Genomic DNA, 15,152 nt, shown 5'->3' with positions numbered 1-15,152 from the left:
TGGCCAGGAGGGTTTGGGCTCCCTCCTGGCCCGATATTGTCGGGGAGTTGGGGAGTCGGCCGGGCAAGAGGGCTTGGGCTCCCTCTTGCTCCGATCGTGGATGCGGGTGCGGGTGGGAGCGCGTGCGAGCGGTCGTTCGGGGTGGGGGTGCGAGCGGTCCTGCGAGGGGGGGTGATGAATTGAACGTCGGGGGGGGGCATCAGGTTTTCAGGGTGGGGACAGGACTTCAAGGGGGAGAGGAGAGTCGGGGCGGGCGAAAGGAGAGTCGGGGTGGCCAGAGGAGAGTCGGGGCGGGTGAAAAGAGAGTTGGGCAGCATGCGCGGTATACGTGTGTGCGCGGTATATAAAAATTTCTGTACATAAAGTTGTGTTTTTCGCGCGCTATACCCGTGTGCGCGTTTTACACGGGTGCGCGTTATCTATGTGAAAATACGGTAATCCCTTCTTGAACCCCAATACCGTACTCTGTCCTATCACACCCTCTGGAAGCGCATTCCAGGTGTCCACCACCCTTTGGGTGAAGAAGAACTTCCTAGCATTGGTTCTGAATCTGTCCCCTTTTAATTTTTCTGAATGCCCTCTCATTCTTGTTGTTTTCGAAAGTTTGAAGAATCTGTCCCTCTCCATTTTCTCTATGCCTTTCATGATCTTGTAAGTCTCTATCATGTCCCCTCTAAGTCTTCGCTTTTCCAGGGAAAAGAGCCCCAGTTTCTCTAATCTCTCAGCATATGAAAGGTTTCCATACCCTTTATCAATCGTGTCGCTCTTTTCTGAACCCTCTCAAGTATCGCCATATCCTTCTTAAGGTACGGCGACCAATATTGGACGCAGTACTCCAGATGCAGGCGTAATATCGCCCGACACAATGGCAGGATAACTTCTTTTGTTCTGGTTGTAATACCTTTCTTGATAATACCTAGCATTTTGTTCGCCTTCTTAGAGGCTGCTGCGCATTGTGCCGACGGCTTCATTGTCTTGTCCACCAGAATCCCAAGTCCTTTTCTAGGCAACTTTCATCCATTACCAGCCCTACCATCGTATAGCTGTACATCGGGTTTCTGTTTCCTACATGCAAGACTTTACATTTCTCTACATTAAACTTCATCTGCCATGTTGGCTTTTTTTCATCAGATTGTTCCTTTCTAGATGCTCATCGATGCTGTCTTTTATCTGCGCTTCCGTCAAACTTACCGGTCTGTAATTCCCCGGGTCGCCTCTCAATCCTTTTTTTAAGATGGGCGTAACATTAGCTATCTTCCAATCCTCCGGGATCATGCCTGTTTTCAGGGATAGATTGCAAACCTGCTGTAGTAGTTCCGCTATTTCCTCCTTTAGTTCTTTTAATACCCTAGGGTGGATTCCGTCCGGGCCTGGAGTTTTGTCAGTTTTTAATCTATCTATCTGCTTGTGTACGTCTTCAAGGCTTACCTCTATGGATGTTAATTTATCTGTTTGATCTCCTTTGAAGATTTTTTTTCAGGTTCCGGCACATTGGATGTGTCCTCTTTTGTAAATACGACAAAAAGAACATGTTTAGTCTATCCGCTACTTCTTTTTCCTCCTTCACCACTCCTTTCCTATCTCCATCATCCAGCGGTCCCATCTCCTCCCTTGCTGGCTGCTTCCCTTTAACATAACATAATTCTGCAGAGTGAGACTTTTCTTATGATTGGGCTTCCTTAGCTGATATTTTTGTCTTAGTAGACCTCATATTTGAATTAATAGACCTCATATTTGGTTTTCTTTACTACATTAAGACTTTCTGTTACTGCATCAATTGCCTTTCTTTTCAAGCCATTTTTATCTTTGACTTTACATCATGTTTTATTCTCTTAGTAGCTGAAATGATGCTAGATTCAAATGTTACTCTCGCCCCAATTTTAAAATGTCAGTTATGAACCATTACAAAATTTACATGCACTGACCAGGGCTAGAGTTTGATATTTCTGGTTGTGGCATATATTTATTTTTTTTTTTCAAAGTGTATCAACCAGTGCTGTCAAGGTTTGGAGATTGACTTTCTTCAGCAAGTGAAAGATTGGTATAATTACACCAGCACCGAAGGCTTTACTACTAAGGAACCTGGGAGTTCCATCAACTTCAGTTGATGCTTCAATGTCTAGGAAACAACAGTACTGAAGTCAAAGCAAAGGCCAAGGAATAGGGTGCCTTCTTTGAAGTTGAATTATGTTCCAAATAAAGTCTGTACTGATGGACAAGCAAGTGTCTGTACTGTCCTGTCAGTTAAGCAATAAGCTAGTTTAAAAGCTTTCTATTAGTGTTTGATTGCTATCCACCCTAGGCTCAGCTCACTAATACTAACAGGCAGCAGCAGTGCAAAATCAAGATGGGGGCTATCCATTATTTTGCATGAAGTAGTAAATGTATGATTATCTCCCACTTGATGGAAGGTTGTATGGTGAGCTTGTGTGAAGAGCTCCTGCTTCCCATAGAATGAGACTGATCACTAGAGTCTAGGCTAATGGAGACGCTGAGACAGATAAAGAGGTATACACTATCACCCCAAGGTCCCTCTCCCTATCCGTGCATATAAGCCTCACACCTCCCAGCATATAAGGCTCCTTCTGATTATTAATCCCCAAATGCATTACTCTGCATTTCTTTGCATTGAATTTTAGTTGCCAGATATTAGACAATTCCTCTAACTTTAAAGATCCTTTTTCATGTTTTCACTCCCTCCTTGGTGTCTACTCTGTTACAAATCTTGTTATCATCTCTAAAAAGGCAAACCTTCTAACCCTTCAGCAATGTCACTCACAAACATATTGAACAGAATCGGCCACAGCACTGAACCCTGAGGGACTCCACTACGCACCTTTACTTCCTCCGAGCAAATTTCATTAACCACCACCCTCTGGCGTTTATCCGTCAACCAGTTTCTAATCCAGTTCTCCACTTTGGTTCCTAACTTCAGCCCTTCAAGTTTGTTCAAGAGCCTCCTATGAGGAACCGTGTCAAAGGCTTTGCTGAAATCTAAGTAAATTACTTATAGCATATGTCCTCGATCCAGCTCTCTGGTCACCCAATCAAAAAATTCAATCAGGTTCGTTTGACAAGATTTACTTTTAATAAAGCCATGTTGCCTCGGATCCTGTAATAACCCATTAGATTCTAGGAAGTTCACTATCCTTTCTTTCAGCAACACTTCCATTATTTTTCCAACAACTGAAGTGAGGCTTACTAGCCTGTAGTTTCCTGCTTTATCCCTGTGACCACTTCTGTGAATAGGGACCACATCCGCTCTCCTCCAATCCCCAGGAACCACTCCCGTCTCCAGAGATTTGTTGAACAAGTCTTTAATAGGACCCCGCCTGAACCTCTTTGAGCTCCATCAGTATCCTGGGATGGATCCCATCCGGTCCCATCGCTTTGTCCACCTTCCGTTTTTCAAGTTGTTCATGAACACTTTCCTCCGTGAATGGCGCAGAATCTAATCCATTTTCCCATGTAACTTGATTAGACAGTCTCAGTCCTTCTCCAGAATTTTCTTCCGTAAACACAGAACAGAAGAATTTGTTTAGCACTTTGTATTTGTATTGTGTCTGGTATCTATACACAAACTTCACCAAATACAGATCACAAATTAGAAATAGAAATATGAAAACAGAAAATGAACTCGGTATTCAACAGAATTCAAAACTCAATATTCAGCACTGGAAAAATAAAAACAAATTCATTTGTTGTTGTATTGAAAATAATGCATAGATATCGACATTCATTTCCCTGAACTAACATATTCAAGTTCATAAATTCAGAATAAAAACACTTTTGTTCTACCTTTGTTGTCTGGGCATTTTATTTTTCCAGTCTTGTTGGTCCCTTTGAATTTCTTTGTTCTGCTTTCTTGTCTGTCTTCTGTCATCTTTCTCCAGTGGCTGCTATTTGCCATTTCTCCTCACTACTCCTATCTTCTGTTCCCTCACATCTGTCTCTGACATATTTATCGTTCCCTTTTATCTCTTTCTTCCCATTCTTTTCTGCCTTTCTGTCCACTCAAATTTCACCCTCTTTCTCAACTTCCAGTTCTCCAACTTCCTTTCTACTTTTCACATCAACTTTTCATCTCCTTCTCTGAGTCCCTAGCTTTCCCATTTACGACCTCACTCTTTCCCCTATCTCTTATTCCGTTATGTCACCTTTCATTACCACAGTTTTCCTTCTTTCACTCATCTCAACAAACCCTCATGCAATCTTCCTCATGGTTTAATCGTTTAGCATTTCCCTCCTCCTACCTTTGTAGCTCAGCATCTTATCTTCACCCCATACTCTTGTAGCCCAACATCTTCCCTCTCTTTCTCTTTCTTTCCAGCCTCACCTTTAGAGTTTATCTTCTCTCTCTATCCCCACTCTTGTAGTCAAACATCTTCCCTTTCTTCCCCCCCCCCAAACATTTGTGGCCTAGCATCAACCTGTTCCCTCTTCATTCCCTACCCCAACAGCGCAGCTTCTCTCCTTTCTGACCAACAGCTTCTCCCTTTCTCTCCCCTCTTCTCCCCCCGAGTCAGCACCCCCTCTATCCTGGTTTTCTCTATCTCCTCATAGTCTGCATCTCCCCCTCTTTCTCCCATATTTCTCCTTTCTCCTAGTAGTCGGCATCTCTCCACTTTCCCATATCATTTACAGAATCCCCTGTCCATTCCTTTTGTCCCCCTTATGCCCTCTCTTCCCTAGCCATCATTCCTGCTTGCAGGGATCAGTAAATATGGGAAAGAAATCTGGATTCTAATATTTCATAGCACTCCTCACCTAAACTAGATTATTTGAAATCTGTGGACTAAGTGATGATGTGACCAAATTTTTGAGTCTGTATTTCACCACTAAACTATCTCCCATGGTACACAATGTAGTCCTTTAATGATCATCTCAACTCTGGTAAAAAAATGTTTTTTTAGTCTTCACATGTTGAGGAAAGTGAGATCCTGCTTCCGCCAACAACATTTTGCTGTCCTTGTACAATCAATCATTCTTTCCAGACTGGACTATTGTAATTCCATCTATCTAAGTCTAACCAATAAAAATATTCAAAGACTTCAGCGGATCCAGAACACTGCAGCTAGGTTGATCTTCGCAAAAAGCAAATTTGACCATGTTTCCCCGCTTCTGTCAAAACTTCACTGGCTTCCGGTGATTTCTAGGATTCATTTTAAATGTACCTGCCTAATATTCAAGATCCTACATGGCATTCTTCCTCCCCTAATTTCACTATCCTGGAATTCTTCGACACCTGACACTACCAGATCCGCCCACAAACTCAAACTGTCTTTCCCCTCGTTAAAAGGCAACATGTATGCAGGTAAATTAGGGAAATCCCTTTTCTTCAAATTCACTGCAATTTTGAATAACCTCCCTGCCCCGCTGTTGAACCTAGGCTCATTCCAATTATTCTGAAAGCATCTGAAAACCTGGCTTTTCTCCAAAACGTAAAGTTATCTATTTAAAATGTAAAGCTAGCTATTCTCTTCATAACCTCTAATTTCTTATTTTGTCCTTCTCTTATTTATTGAATTTACCTGTAAACCATGCCGAGCTCTATCTTTATGGAGATGATGCAGTATACAAACTTAAGGTTTAGTTTAGTTTTGTAGTAAACAGAGAAAGTGAGCCCCAGTGACAATGTGGAGCTTGAATGTAGTAAAAAGTCTCTCCTATAACATTTTCCTAATTTTACTTTCATTACAGGAGGAAAATATTTGCTTGCATTGGGCAGCCTTTTCTGGAAGTGTTGAAATAGCAGAGACCTTACTAGCAGCCAAGTGTGACGTACATGCAGTGAACATTCATGGAGACTCTCCATTGCACATTGCAGCCAGAGAGAACCGCTACGAATGTGTGGCGTAAGTAGAGTGTATTCAGAGAGTTTCTGGTCCCATTATCCTTAGTGTGTTCTAAGAACTTTTTTTCTTTGAAGATAATGATCCCTTGACTCTTTGTCTATATTTTTTCTTTTTGTTCAATATCTTCTCCTGACAGAATCTTAAGCTGGAGCTCAAACTTTCCTTTGCACTGTATAAGGCAACTATTTGAATTCTGCAGTGATTCCTCTGTACATTAAAAAGGCAATTCTATAATTTAGCGCCTCCATTTAGATGCAACAAAGCTGAATGATGAGTGCCAATTCTGTAATAAAATCTGTTCACCAAGGTGATGTTTCAGAATTCTAACATAATCCTGAATTGGCATTACTAAATTTAGGCATAAAATGCACAGATTTATTCCAGATCAACGGCAGATGCAACCAGATGTAAATGGGTCTGCCAGAGTGCACCATGCAAAGCACCTAACCTATTCTATAAGTTATGCATGTACATTGGAGACAAACTCATAGCCCATCCAGGTTCTACTCACATAAATGTTCCCTTTGTCTTTCCCATGCAGTTATGTGCTAGCCTATACCACTTAGGTATGACCTTATAGAATAGCTCTTAGTGCACTTATGTGGTAACTGCCAATTGTGGTGCCTCTGACCTGTGTTAAGTGATATTTAAGTGTAGTTGCCAAGTTATAGAATTGCTCTGTATCAAGACAAAGTTATACCTATGCAACTGGATGCCTTTTTTGAGGCTTGCTCCCTTTAGCCTTGCCTATATTAGATATGAACCATCAGGGCTTCTCACCATCTTTGATGGCATGTTCCTTCTATGTTGTCTCTTTTTACTTTTTCATGCTGCCTTATTGAAACAAGCAATTAAGAGTGGTATCTGATTTAAAAAGAAATATAATTACCTTTGAGTTTTCTCTGAAAAGAACCTGAACCCTTTGATTAACCTTCTTTCCTATAAATTGCTGATGCTCAAAGCAGTTTAATTGCTGATGATGAGAGTGGGGACTGTTATTCTATCTACTTAGTCTACAGGGTAGTACCGAGCTGGCTGATGCAGTGGGTACTCTGCCATAAATTTGTGGAATTCTTCTTCTTTGCTAGATAGAGCCTGCTCTGTGCTACACTATCGCCTCCTTGTCTTGACTATCCATTTTGCTTGGATCTGATGTGCGACAGCAGGAGAAGAACCAGGCTAAATGGATTCAACTAAAACAAAAGTAGCCTATATTGCAAGGAAATTTTTGCAATTTTAAGAAATTATTGAAAAAATATTTGTTTTGTAAGATGAAATATGGGAATTGAAGCTTTAATATATTTGTAGGTGCTGGTCGCTGAAATGTTTTGTTTGTTAGATTTGTTAATTGTATGTGATTTGATAACATTATGTATGTACTTTTTGGAACCCACTTTGTATAAAGCAGGATATAAATCAATAAACTATAAATATTCCATTAGTTGATTTTAAACTGTGAGATGGGATATTGTATGTTCTGAGTCAAGATAAATGTGACTTTGAAATCACATTGCCAAACCCTAAGTATAATAGAAAGAACAGACTGACTATAATAGTAATGATAATGTTTAACAGTGAGAAGAGAGTGGAACTACTGGTATTCAAAAAAATGCTCAGAGAAGTGAAACCCTGAAGAGGGGGTGAAAACCACCTCTTGAGAGGAAGAGTTTACCATCCAATCATTGCATTCACATGTAGAAAATCACTCTCTGGTCACTGGTGAAAATATGACTTCATGACTCTTATGTAGTATTATTCCAAAAGTTATGTCAGAAAACTCTCTATATGGACAAAATAAGATTGCACTTAGCTTGCAAAAAGACTTAGAAAGGTTAACAGTCTCAGGGGTCCCAACGTGGCCCCGTTTCGAGATCTTCTGCTTCAGGAGACCCAAACGTGTTTGTTTAAAGCCCTCTGTGCAGACTTAGTAGAAACAATTTTTGCCAAGAGAAATCTGAAAGAAAATATGTATACATTGTTACAAAACTCCCCCACCGCAGCAGTATTCTCAAACTTACTGCAAAGAGAGAAAAAACTTGACATCTTTTATGGCAAAACAATGAGGAAAAGAAGAGCACAAACTCACATACCGGTCTTAAGATTCAAAAATTCCAAACGACAAGGAGCACGAACCGCCTCACCCGATTTATATCAAACAGAGGGGGAGGGGAAGGTGACCTCCGTTGGAGCGTGATGACGTCAGCAAAACGTCAAAACTATTTCTGCTGACACAAGCCAGCTGTTATTGTACATAAAGCATGTTGAAAAAGAAAAAATGAAAAAAGAGAGAGTGAGAAAAAGAAATCACAAAAACGCAACCCACTCAATTTCACTGTTGAGCCCATGTGGGTGTAGAGTGTTCAATGTATAGATCCACTGCTGTTCTTTACGCCACAATGTCCTTTGTACATCACCCCCCCGAGGTAGAGTGACAATGTCCAGAATAGAAAATTTTAAATCAGCTATGCTGTGAGCATAATGAAGCCAGTATAAGCACCCTAAGTATAAGCACAAAACGAGCTTACCTGATGGTACTCTCATCTTTATTTATTGGGATTTATTAACCACTCTTTCTAGTACGACAGACACTCCATTCCTGAGCCTATGGCTAGTCAATTCTTTCTTGTGAGAATTTATATAGGAAGCTTCATTTGCATACTTTTTTGCTCCTCATCTTTTACCTCTGGGCTTGCCTTCAACTCCCCAGTTGTCTTCCTACAAGCGAGACAGTAGGAGCTTGTCTTTCTGCTCATGTTTATTTTCTCTAAATTTGAGCCTTTTCGCACTTTTCGTTTATAAGACTTTCGGTGCTGCAGAGGATCCCCTTACTTAGTGAGACATCTCTGGCTGCAGGAGAGTGCAGATTCTAAGGGCTAGAGTCTGCTTCCAAGGGGCAGGCTGCTATGCAGTACATCCACTTGGACAGCTTGCAATAACAGTTCGACGGCTCAGGGACCGTTCTCTTAAGAGCACTGTTTGCACCAGGTTCATCCGCAGTGGACTTGAGCGCAGGCTGCAAGGCTTCGTGGCAGTTTTCCAGGACTGGGGATGACTGCTTTCTCCCCCCATTTGACACTTGCAAGGTCCATGGAGGGGGTGAGCTCTCTGGCTGGTGGATCGGGCTCAAGAGACAGTCAGAAGACACAAGCAGTCCGAATTCCAGGCTTGTTGAGTCAAAGATTCTCCCTGTAAGCTGTTTGCAGCTTCCACACTTGCAGTTCCCAGCAAACAACATGGCATAGTGATTAACAGGCTTGACAGCCTGGTAAACCAAATTGGGAGGGGGAGTCTTTAAAACTGTTTTTTCTTTGTTCCTGAGGTTAGAGCCAGGTTCCCCCACCTCTAAAATCCTAAAATTGCTGTTTTTAAATTTTCAGTGTAGCTCCCCGGGCCATTTTTGGTGCTAAAATCACTGCTGCAGTGGCCATCTTGGATTTCCTGATTTGAATTTAAAAGCTTCCATCTGCCTCAAAACACCTAGTTTTCATTTAAAAATAGGTGGGATGGACTCCTCAGGTCAGGATACATGGGATTTTTGCCTTATTTGTAGTTGATGGCAGTCTGAGGAACATCCTTTTTCCACATGCCTCTCCACACATGAGGAAGAGGCAGGAGTCGCTGGTTTAAGTTCAGTCAGAGGACTTCACCAGCAAGTGTGGCTGCATTCCTCTGCTGTCTAGAACCCTTGTTAAAGGTAAACAACTTTGCTATCATGCTACCATATTTGGGCTGGGCTGCCACTGGACAATTGTGCTCCAGAGCATGCAGTAATAGCGTGGCAGCCTTAGTAGTTATTCCATTCCTCCTTCATTTTGATCATTTCTGCAGCACATTCTTTAATTCCCACACCTTGATTTCATATCCTATTTTTGTCTGGAGCCTAATTCCAGGCAGGATAGTCTTTTCAGCTAAACAGTTCTAAAAAAACAAACAAACAATGTATTCTCTATTAGTCGCCAACTCCCTCTATCCCATTCCTAGTAGCTAGGGAGACCCATCTGTTAGAATATGCTGCCTGCTTGTTCTGGAATAAAGTACAGTTACTTATCTGTAACAGGTGTTATCTAGGGACAGCAGGCAGATATTCTCACACCATCCCTCCTCCCCTAGTTAGCTTCTTAGCTTGTTTAGTGAACTGATGGTCCCGTGAGCCAATGATGGACGAGAAGACATTTGCATGGGCAGTCTTGAAACTTCTAAGAAATTAAAGTGACAGTATACTTTTTGTACTGTCTGTACCAGGCTTCGTGGATGATGTCGCGCATCTCTGAGAATATCTGCCTGCTGTCCCTGAATAACACCTATTACAGGTTAGTAACTGTGCTATGACACGATGACAGATTCCAGCAGTAAACCATGGTAAATCCACAGGAACGGGAAACTTTTTGTCGGTTTACTGCGGGAACGGGAACAAGGCCTTCTACCGCCCTGCAGGAGCAATAGAAAGCCTTCCTCGTGTGGAAAATTTTTTTTACCAGGGTCAGACTCGGGGATAGCGATAATGGCAGCACCCTCCCCCCCTTCTCCCCAGCAGGTCAGCATCTCCTACCCAACTCCTCTCGCGCCTAGGTTACTTGAAGGAGCTAGCCATACCCCAATGAAAAATCTTTAGAGGCCTGTTCCAAGGCCTCCCTTCTGCTGACGAGCCCCTCCTTGATGTAACTTCTGGTTTTGCAAAATTGGAATTACATCAAGGAGGGGTTTATCGGCAGAAGGAAGGCCTTGGAAGAGGCCTCTGAAGATTTTTTCATCATGACGCAACTGGCTCCTTTGGGTAGAAACATAGAAAGGTGATGGCAGAAAAGGGCTACAGCCCATCATGTCTGCCCACTCTACTGACCCACCCCATTCAGTCTGAGTGTTGCTCGACCCACGTAGGGATCCCACGTGGATGTCCCATTTATTCTTAAAGTCGAGCACGCTTGTGGCCTTGATTACCTGCGTCGGAAGTTTGTTCCAGTGATCTACCACTCTTTTTGTGAAGAAATACTTCCTGATGTCACCACTAAATTTCCCTCCCCTGAGTTTGAGTGGGTGCCCCCTTGTGACTGAGGGTCCCTTGGGAAGGAATATATTGTTTTCCACCTCGACACGACCTGTGACGTACTTAAAAGTCTCAATCATGTCACCCCTTTCCCTGCGCTCCTCTAGAGAGTACAGCTGCAATTTGCCCAGTCTTTCCTCGTATGAGAGACCCTTGAGTCCAGAGACCTTCCTAGTGGCCATTCGCTGGACCGACTCAGCTCGAAGCACATCTTTACGGTAATGTGGCCTCCAGAATTGCACACAGTACTCTAGATGAGGTCTCACCATGGTTCTATACAGTTGCATTATGACTTCAGGTAATGTAGGTGTGAGGGGAGCTGAGGAGGAGATGCTGACTCATGGGGTTGCCGCTGCTGCTATCGCTGTACCCTTGTATGTGTGTATTCAGGGGGGAGGCTGGCTGGCTGGCTGGCTCCAGAGTTGAAGTGAAGGATGGTGCTGAATCTGGGCTGGAGGGAAGAGAGGTTTTGGACCCCTGGGGTGGCTGGGGCTGGAGGGAAGGGAGAGAGGTGCTGGACCTATGTGGTGGGTGTACTGGAGCTTGAGGGAAGGGAGAGATACCAGACACAGAAGCAAAATGTGAATGCTGCTGCTGCCTGAAGAAGTTCATGATGCCAGGCCTTGGAGCACCCGCACTGCCGACCGGGGACAGGGTGACAGAAGGAGGAAAGGGAACAGAGGGGGAGAGAATTGCTGCACCCAACTGGAAGGAAAGGAAGGAATGAAAGGAGATGCCAGGGAAGGGAGGGATGAAGAGATGCCAGGTCATGGAGGGAAGAGAGGGAGGGAGGAAGAGATGCTAGGTCATGGGGGAAGAGGGGGAGGAAGATATGCCAAGAGCATGGAGTGAAAGAGGAAGGTATGTCAGACCAAGGGAAAAGGAAGGAGGAGATGTCAGAGCATGGATGGGGAGGGAGAGATGAAAGGAAAGGAGAGAGATGCTAGGGAATCAGGGAAGGGAAAGGAGACAGATGCTAGACCATGGGGTGGGAGGGAAAGAAGAGAGAGATGCCAGAGCATAGGGGAGTGAGTCGTGACAGAGTAAATTGGAGAGGTGGCAGAGCTGAAATGAATCATGTACAAAGGAGAGAAGGGTTACAAGATAGACAGTTTATGGAAAGATCATAGAAAGAAGGAAGATGCCATATGGAATGGGAAGAGGGCAGACAGTGGATGACAGGGGCAGAGAGAGAGGGCAGACATGAAAGGGGATGATGCTGCATGGAAGACAGAAAGAGGACAAATGCTGGCTAGAAAGAAGTGAGTGAAGACAAGATGATTAAAGCAGAAACAAGAAAAGGTAGAAAAAGATTTTTTTGTCAATAAATAAGATTATTATTTTTATGATATCTGGTTTTATTTAATGTCAGTAGCTAGTTTAAACTGACTCCTAAAAACATGGTTATTGAAAAAAAATTTGGCTCTCAAAAGAAATCTTAATCTTTGAACTGCTGATCTTTGCTCTTTTGCCTAATGAGTTTTCCTACCACTGACCTAAGCCACTCAGGGCTTCACATAACCTGTTGTTTCTTTTTTATCCTTACACATCCCACATTCTAGAACCCATCTAAACATTCTATCTAGGTCTTCATAACATCTCACTCTCCTATGTTCACATTTGGCTACTACTATGAGGTCGAGTTACATTTAGCAACTTCAATCAGTTATGGCTTTTCTAGATTACAGTATTTGCCTTTTACTCTTATTGAAGTCATTTTTGTACCAGTTACTAGTTCACTAATTTCCTTCTCCTTCCATTACTATGTACATACTCATATCGCATGGTATGTCCGAGTTCATTCAGTGGCAATACACCATTTATTCTTAATTTAGAGGCCAGCTCTCCCTCCATCCCTTTCAGTTAAGCTAGGGAATCCCATCTGTGGGAATATGCTGCCTGATTGTCCTGGGATAAAGCAGTTACTTACCTGTAACAGATGTTATCCAGGGACAGCAGGCAGCTATTCTCACAACCCGTCCACCTTCTCTAGTTGGCCCACCTCCCCTAGTTGGCTTCTTCACATGGGCAAAGAACTGATGACCTCATGAGCCAGCGTCGGGCGGGAAGGCATCTGTGCATGCATGGAGCAGACAGTCTCGAAGCATCACTAAAAGCTTTAAGTGCCAGTATACTTTAGCACTGTCAGTACTGGGCTCCATGGATAATGTCTCCTATCTGTGAGAATATCTGCCTACTGTCCCTGGATAACACCTATTACAGGTAAGTAACTGCTTTATTTACCACCCTTTTGAAGGGATTCACTCAAGGTGGTGTACAGCAAGATACAGTATATTTATATACATACATGCATAGATATACAGGCAGTCCCCGAGTTAAGAACGAGTGCCGTTTTTAAAACCGTTCTGAAGTTGAATTGTATGTAACTCAGATCCTAGTAATCTTTCCCTTCTTACATCCTTTTCCATCCATTCCACTGTTCCCTCTCCACTGCCATATCCAACTGTTCTCCCTCTCATCTCTCTCTTCCCCATGAATCTCTCTACCTCACTCCTCTCCCACCACCATGTCCAATAATTCTCTTTCCCTCCCTATGGCCAACAATTCTCCTCTTTCTTCATTTACCCATATGCACTTTCCCTCTCATTCAGACATCCAATTCTCCCTTTCCGTCACTCCCTCCATTCTTCCATCCTATGGCCCAAGTTCAAACTGCCCTCCCTTCATTCTGTGTCGCAACTTCATGCCCCCTCCCTCCTTCCTTTCTTCTTTCCATCCTTTTGTTCGAAGTTTGTGCTCCCTCCCTCCCGAGTCTTCCTCCCATGTCCCAATTTGCCCAATTCCCTCCTTCCTTCCATTCTGTGTCCCAGGTTTGTGCCTCCCTCCCATGGGTGTTTACATTCTGGCCAGCTTCCTCCTTTCAGCTGCAGTCCTCTTCTCATCACAAAGCTGCGGGCAGCGGCTCCTACGTCTGCATCACAGCTGACCCGGAAGCTTCTGATGTCAGAAGGAAGGCTTCTGGGTCAGCCACGGGTTACAAATAGGAGCTGCTGCCTGTGGTTTTGTGAAGAGAATTGACTGCGGCTGAAGGAAGAGGGAGCCGACCAGAAGAAGGTAAACACCCACGAGAGGGAGGCACAATCTTCTGACACAGAATGGAGACACTCACACACTCCATTTAGGACAGGTCAGTGGGTCTCAAACTGTGGATTGAAACCTCAAGTGGGATTACAAAATGCACAACAGCAACAAGAAATGCCCCCCCCCCCCCAACAAAAAAAAAAATAGGACAAGTGGTACTGTTGGCACAAGTAAACTTCCATGATGTTATAACTTGGTCTGTGTGAGCTCACTGAGAAGCAGTGCCTGCAACAGCATTGTCAGCTGCATCTAGAAGTTGACATGGAACAAGGCATGTGTATAAAGAAGGGTTGTGTGAATATTTTGCATGTTTGAATAGGATTGTAGTAAAAAAAAAAAAAAGTTTGGAAAACACTGACATAGGTTATTATGACTTAAGTACAATAAGTACAACCATTTCTTGTAGCAGTATCTCATGCTCACTGCACTGCATTTTTGGTTCTAGGGCTGAATTTCCAGTTGCTTTATTTGTAGCTTTTACCCTCCAGGCTATTTCTTTCCTGTGGCTCAGAAGTCAATATGAAGAACAAGGAAGGAGAGACGCCACTTGAGTGCTCCAGTTTGAACTCTCAGGTTTGGGTGGCTTTACAGATGAACAGGTCACTGAGGGAAACATCTATGGAGAAACCTGTCCAGGCGGAGAAGACTGTAAACAGGTAGGAAACTCAGCAAGGTTTTCTCTCTGGTGAATTAAGAGTTTGCCTCTCAACCTTAATCATAAACAATACTGAAAAGGCGCTGTTAGCTCACACATCATTACCCTTATGGGTGATATAACTTGAACCAATAACTTGAACCAAAACCACAAGTGAGAGGAATTTCTTTTAAAATCATAGGGGACATTATTCAACCAACAGCATCAGCATTTCTTTAAATGCTGACTCTCTCTGGCTAAATCAGACCCAGTTATTTAGTACTGGCCGTTATCTGGGACCCAGTACTGGTTATTTAAATCTGGAATTTATCTGAGTGTCACCAGTATTAAGCGGTGGTATCCAGATAGCTAACCTGATTAACCTAGGACAGCCTTTGTGCTGAATATTGCCCCATAATTTCTACTGCAAGAGGTCATAGCTAGTTTGTAAATAGTGAGGTTGAAGAAGAGAGAGTTTAGACTGAATGGGTTAATGTGAGATGTTATCACTTTCCTT

General features: G+C 43.1%; 1 protein-coding gene across 11 annotated transcripts in view; it reads left to right on the top strand.

The window, feature by feature from the left end:
- The window catches only part of EHMT1 (euchromatic histone lysine methyltransferase 1), a 642,972-nt gene that overhangs the window by 540,737 nt on the left and 87,083 nt on the right, over positions 1-15,152 (top strand). For all 11 annotated transcript variants that reach the window (XM_033961438.1, XM_033961434.1, XM_033961436.1 and 8 more), the window contains 2 exons: positions 5,701-5,855; positions 14,490-14,657. In XM_033961438.1, the coding sequence (XP_033817329.1) occupies positions 5,701-5,855; positions 14,490-14,657 (323 nt within the window). The remainder of the gene's footprint in view (positions 1-5,700; positions 5,856-14,489; positions 14,658-15,152) is intronic.

The sequence above is a fragment of the Geotrypetes seraphini genome, chromosome 10 (assembly GCF_902459505.1).
Source record: "Geotrypetes seraphini chromosome 10, aGeoSer1.1, whole genome shotgun sequence".
NCBI classification, from domain to species: Eukaryota; Metazoa; Chordata; class Amphibia; order Gymnophiona; family Dermophiidae; genus Geotrypetes; species Geotrypetes seraphini.
The sequence above is the reverse complement of the archived record's forward strand: the minus strand, read 5'-3'. Positions and strand labels throughout refer to the sequence as shown.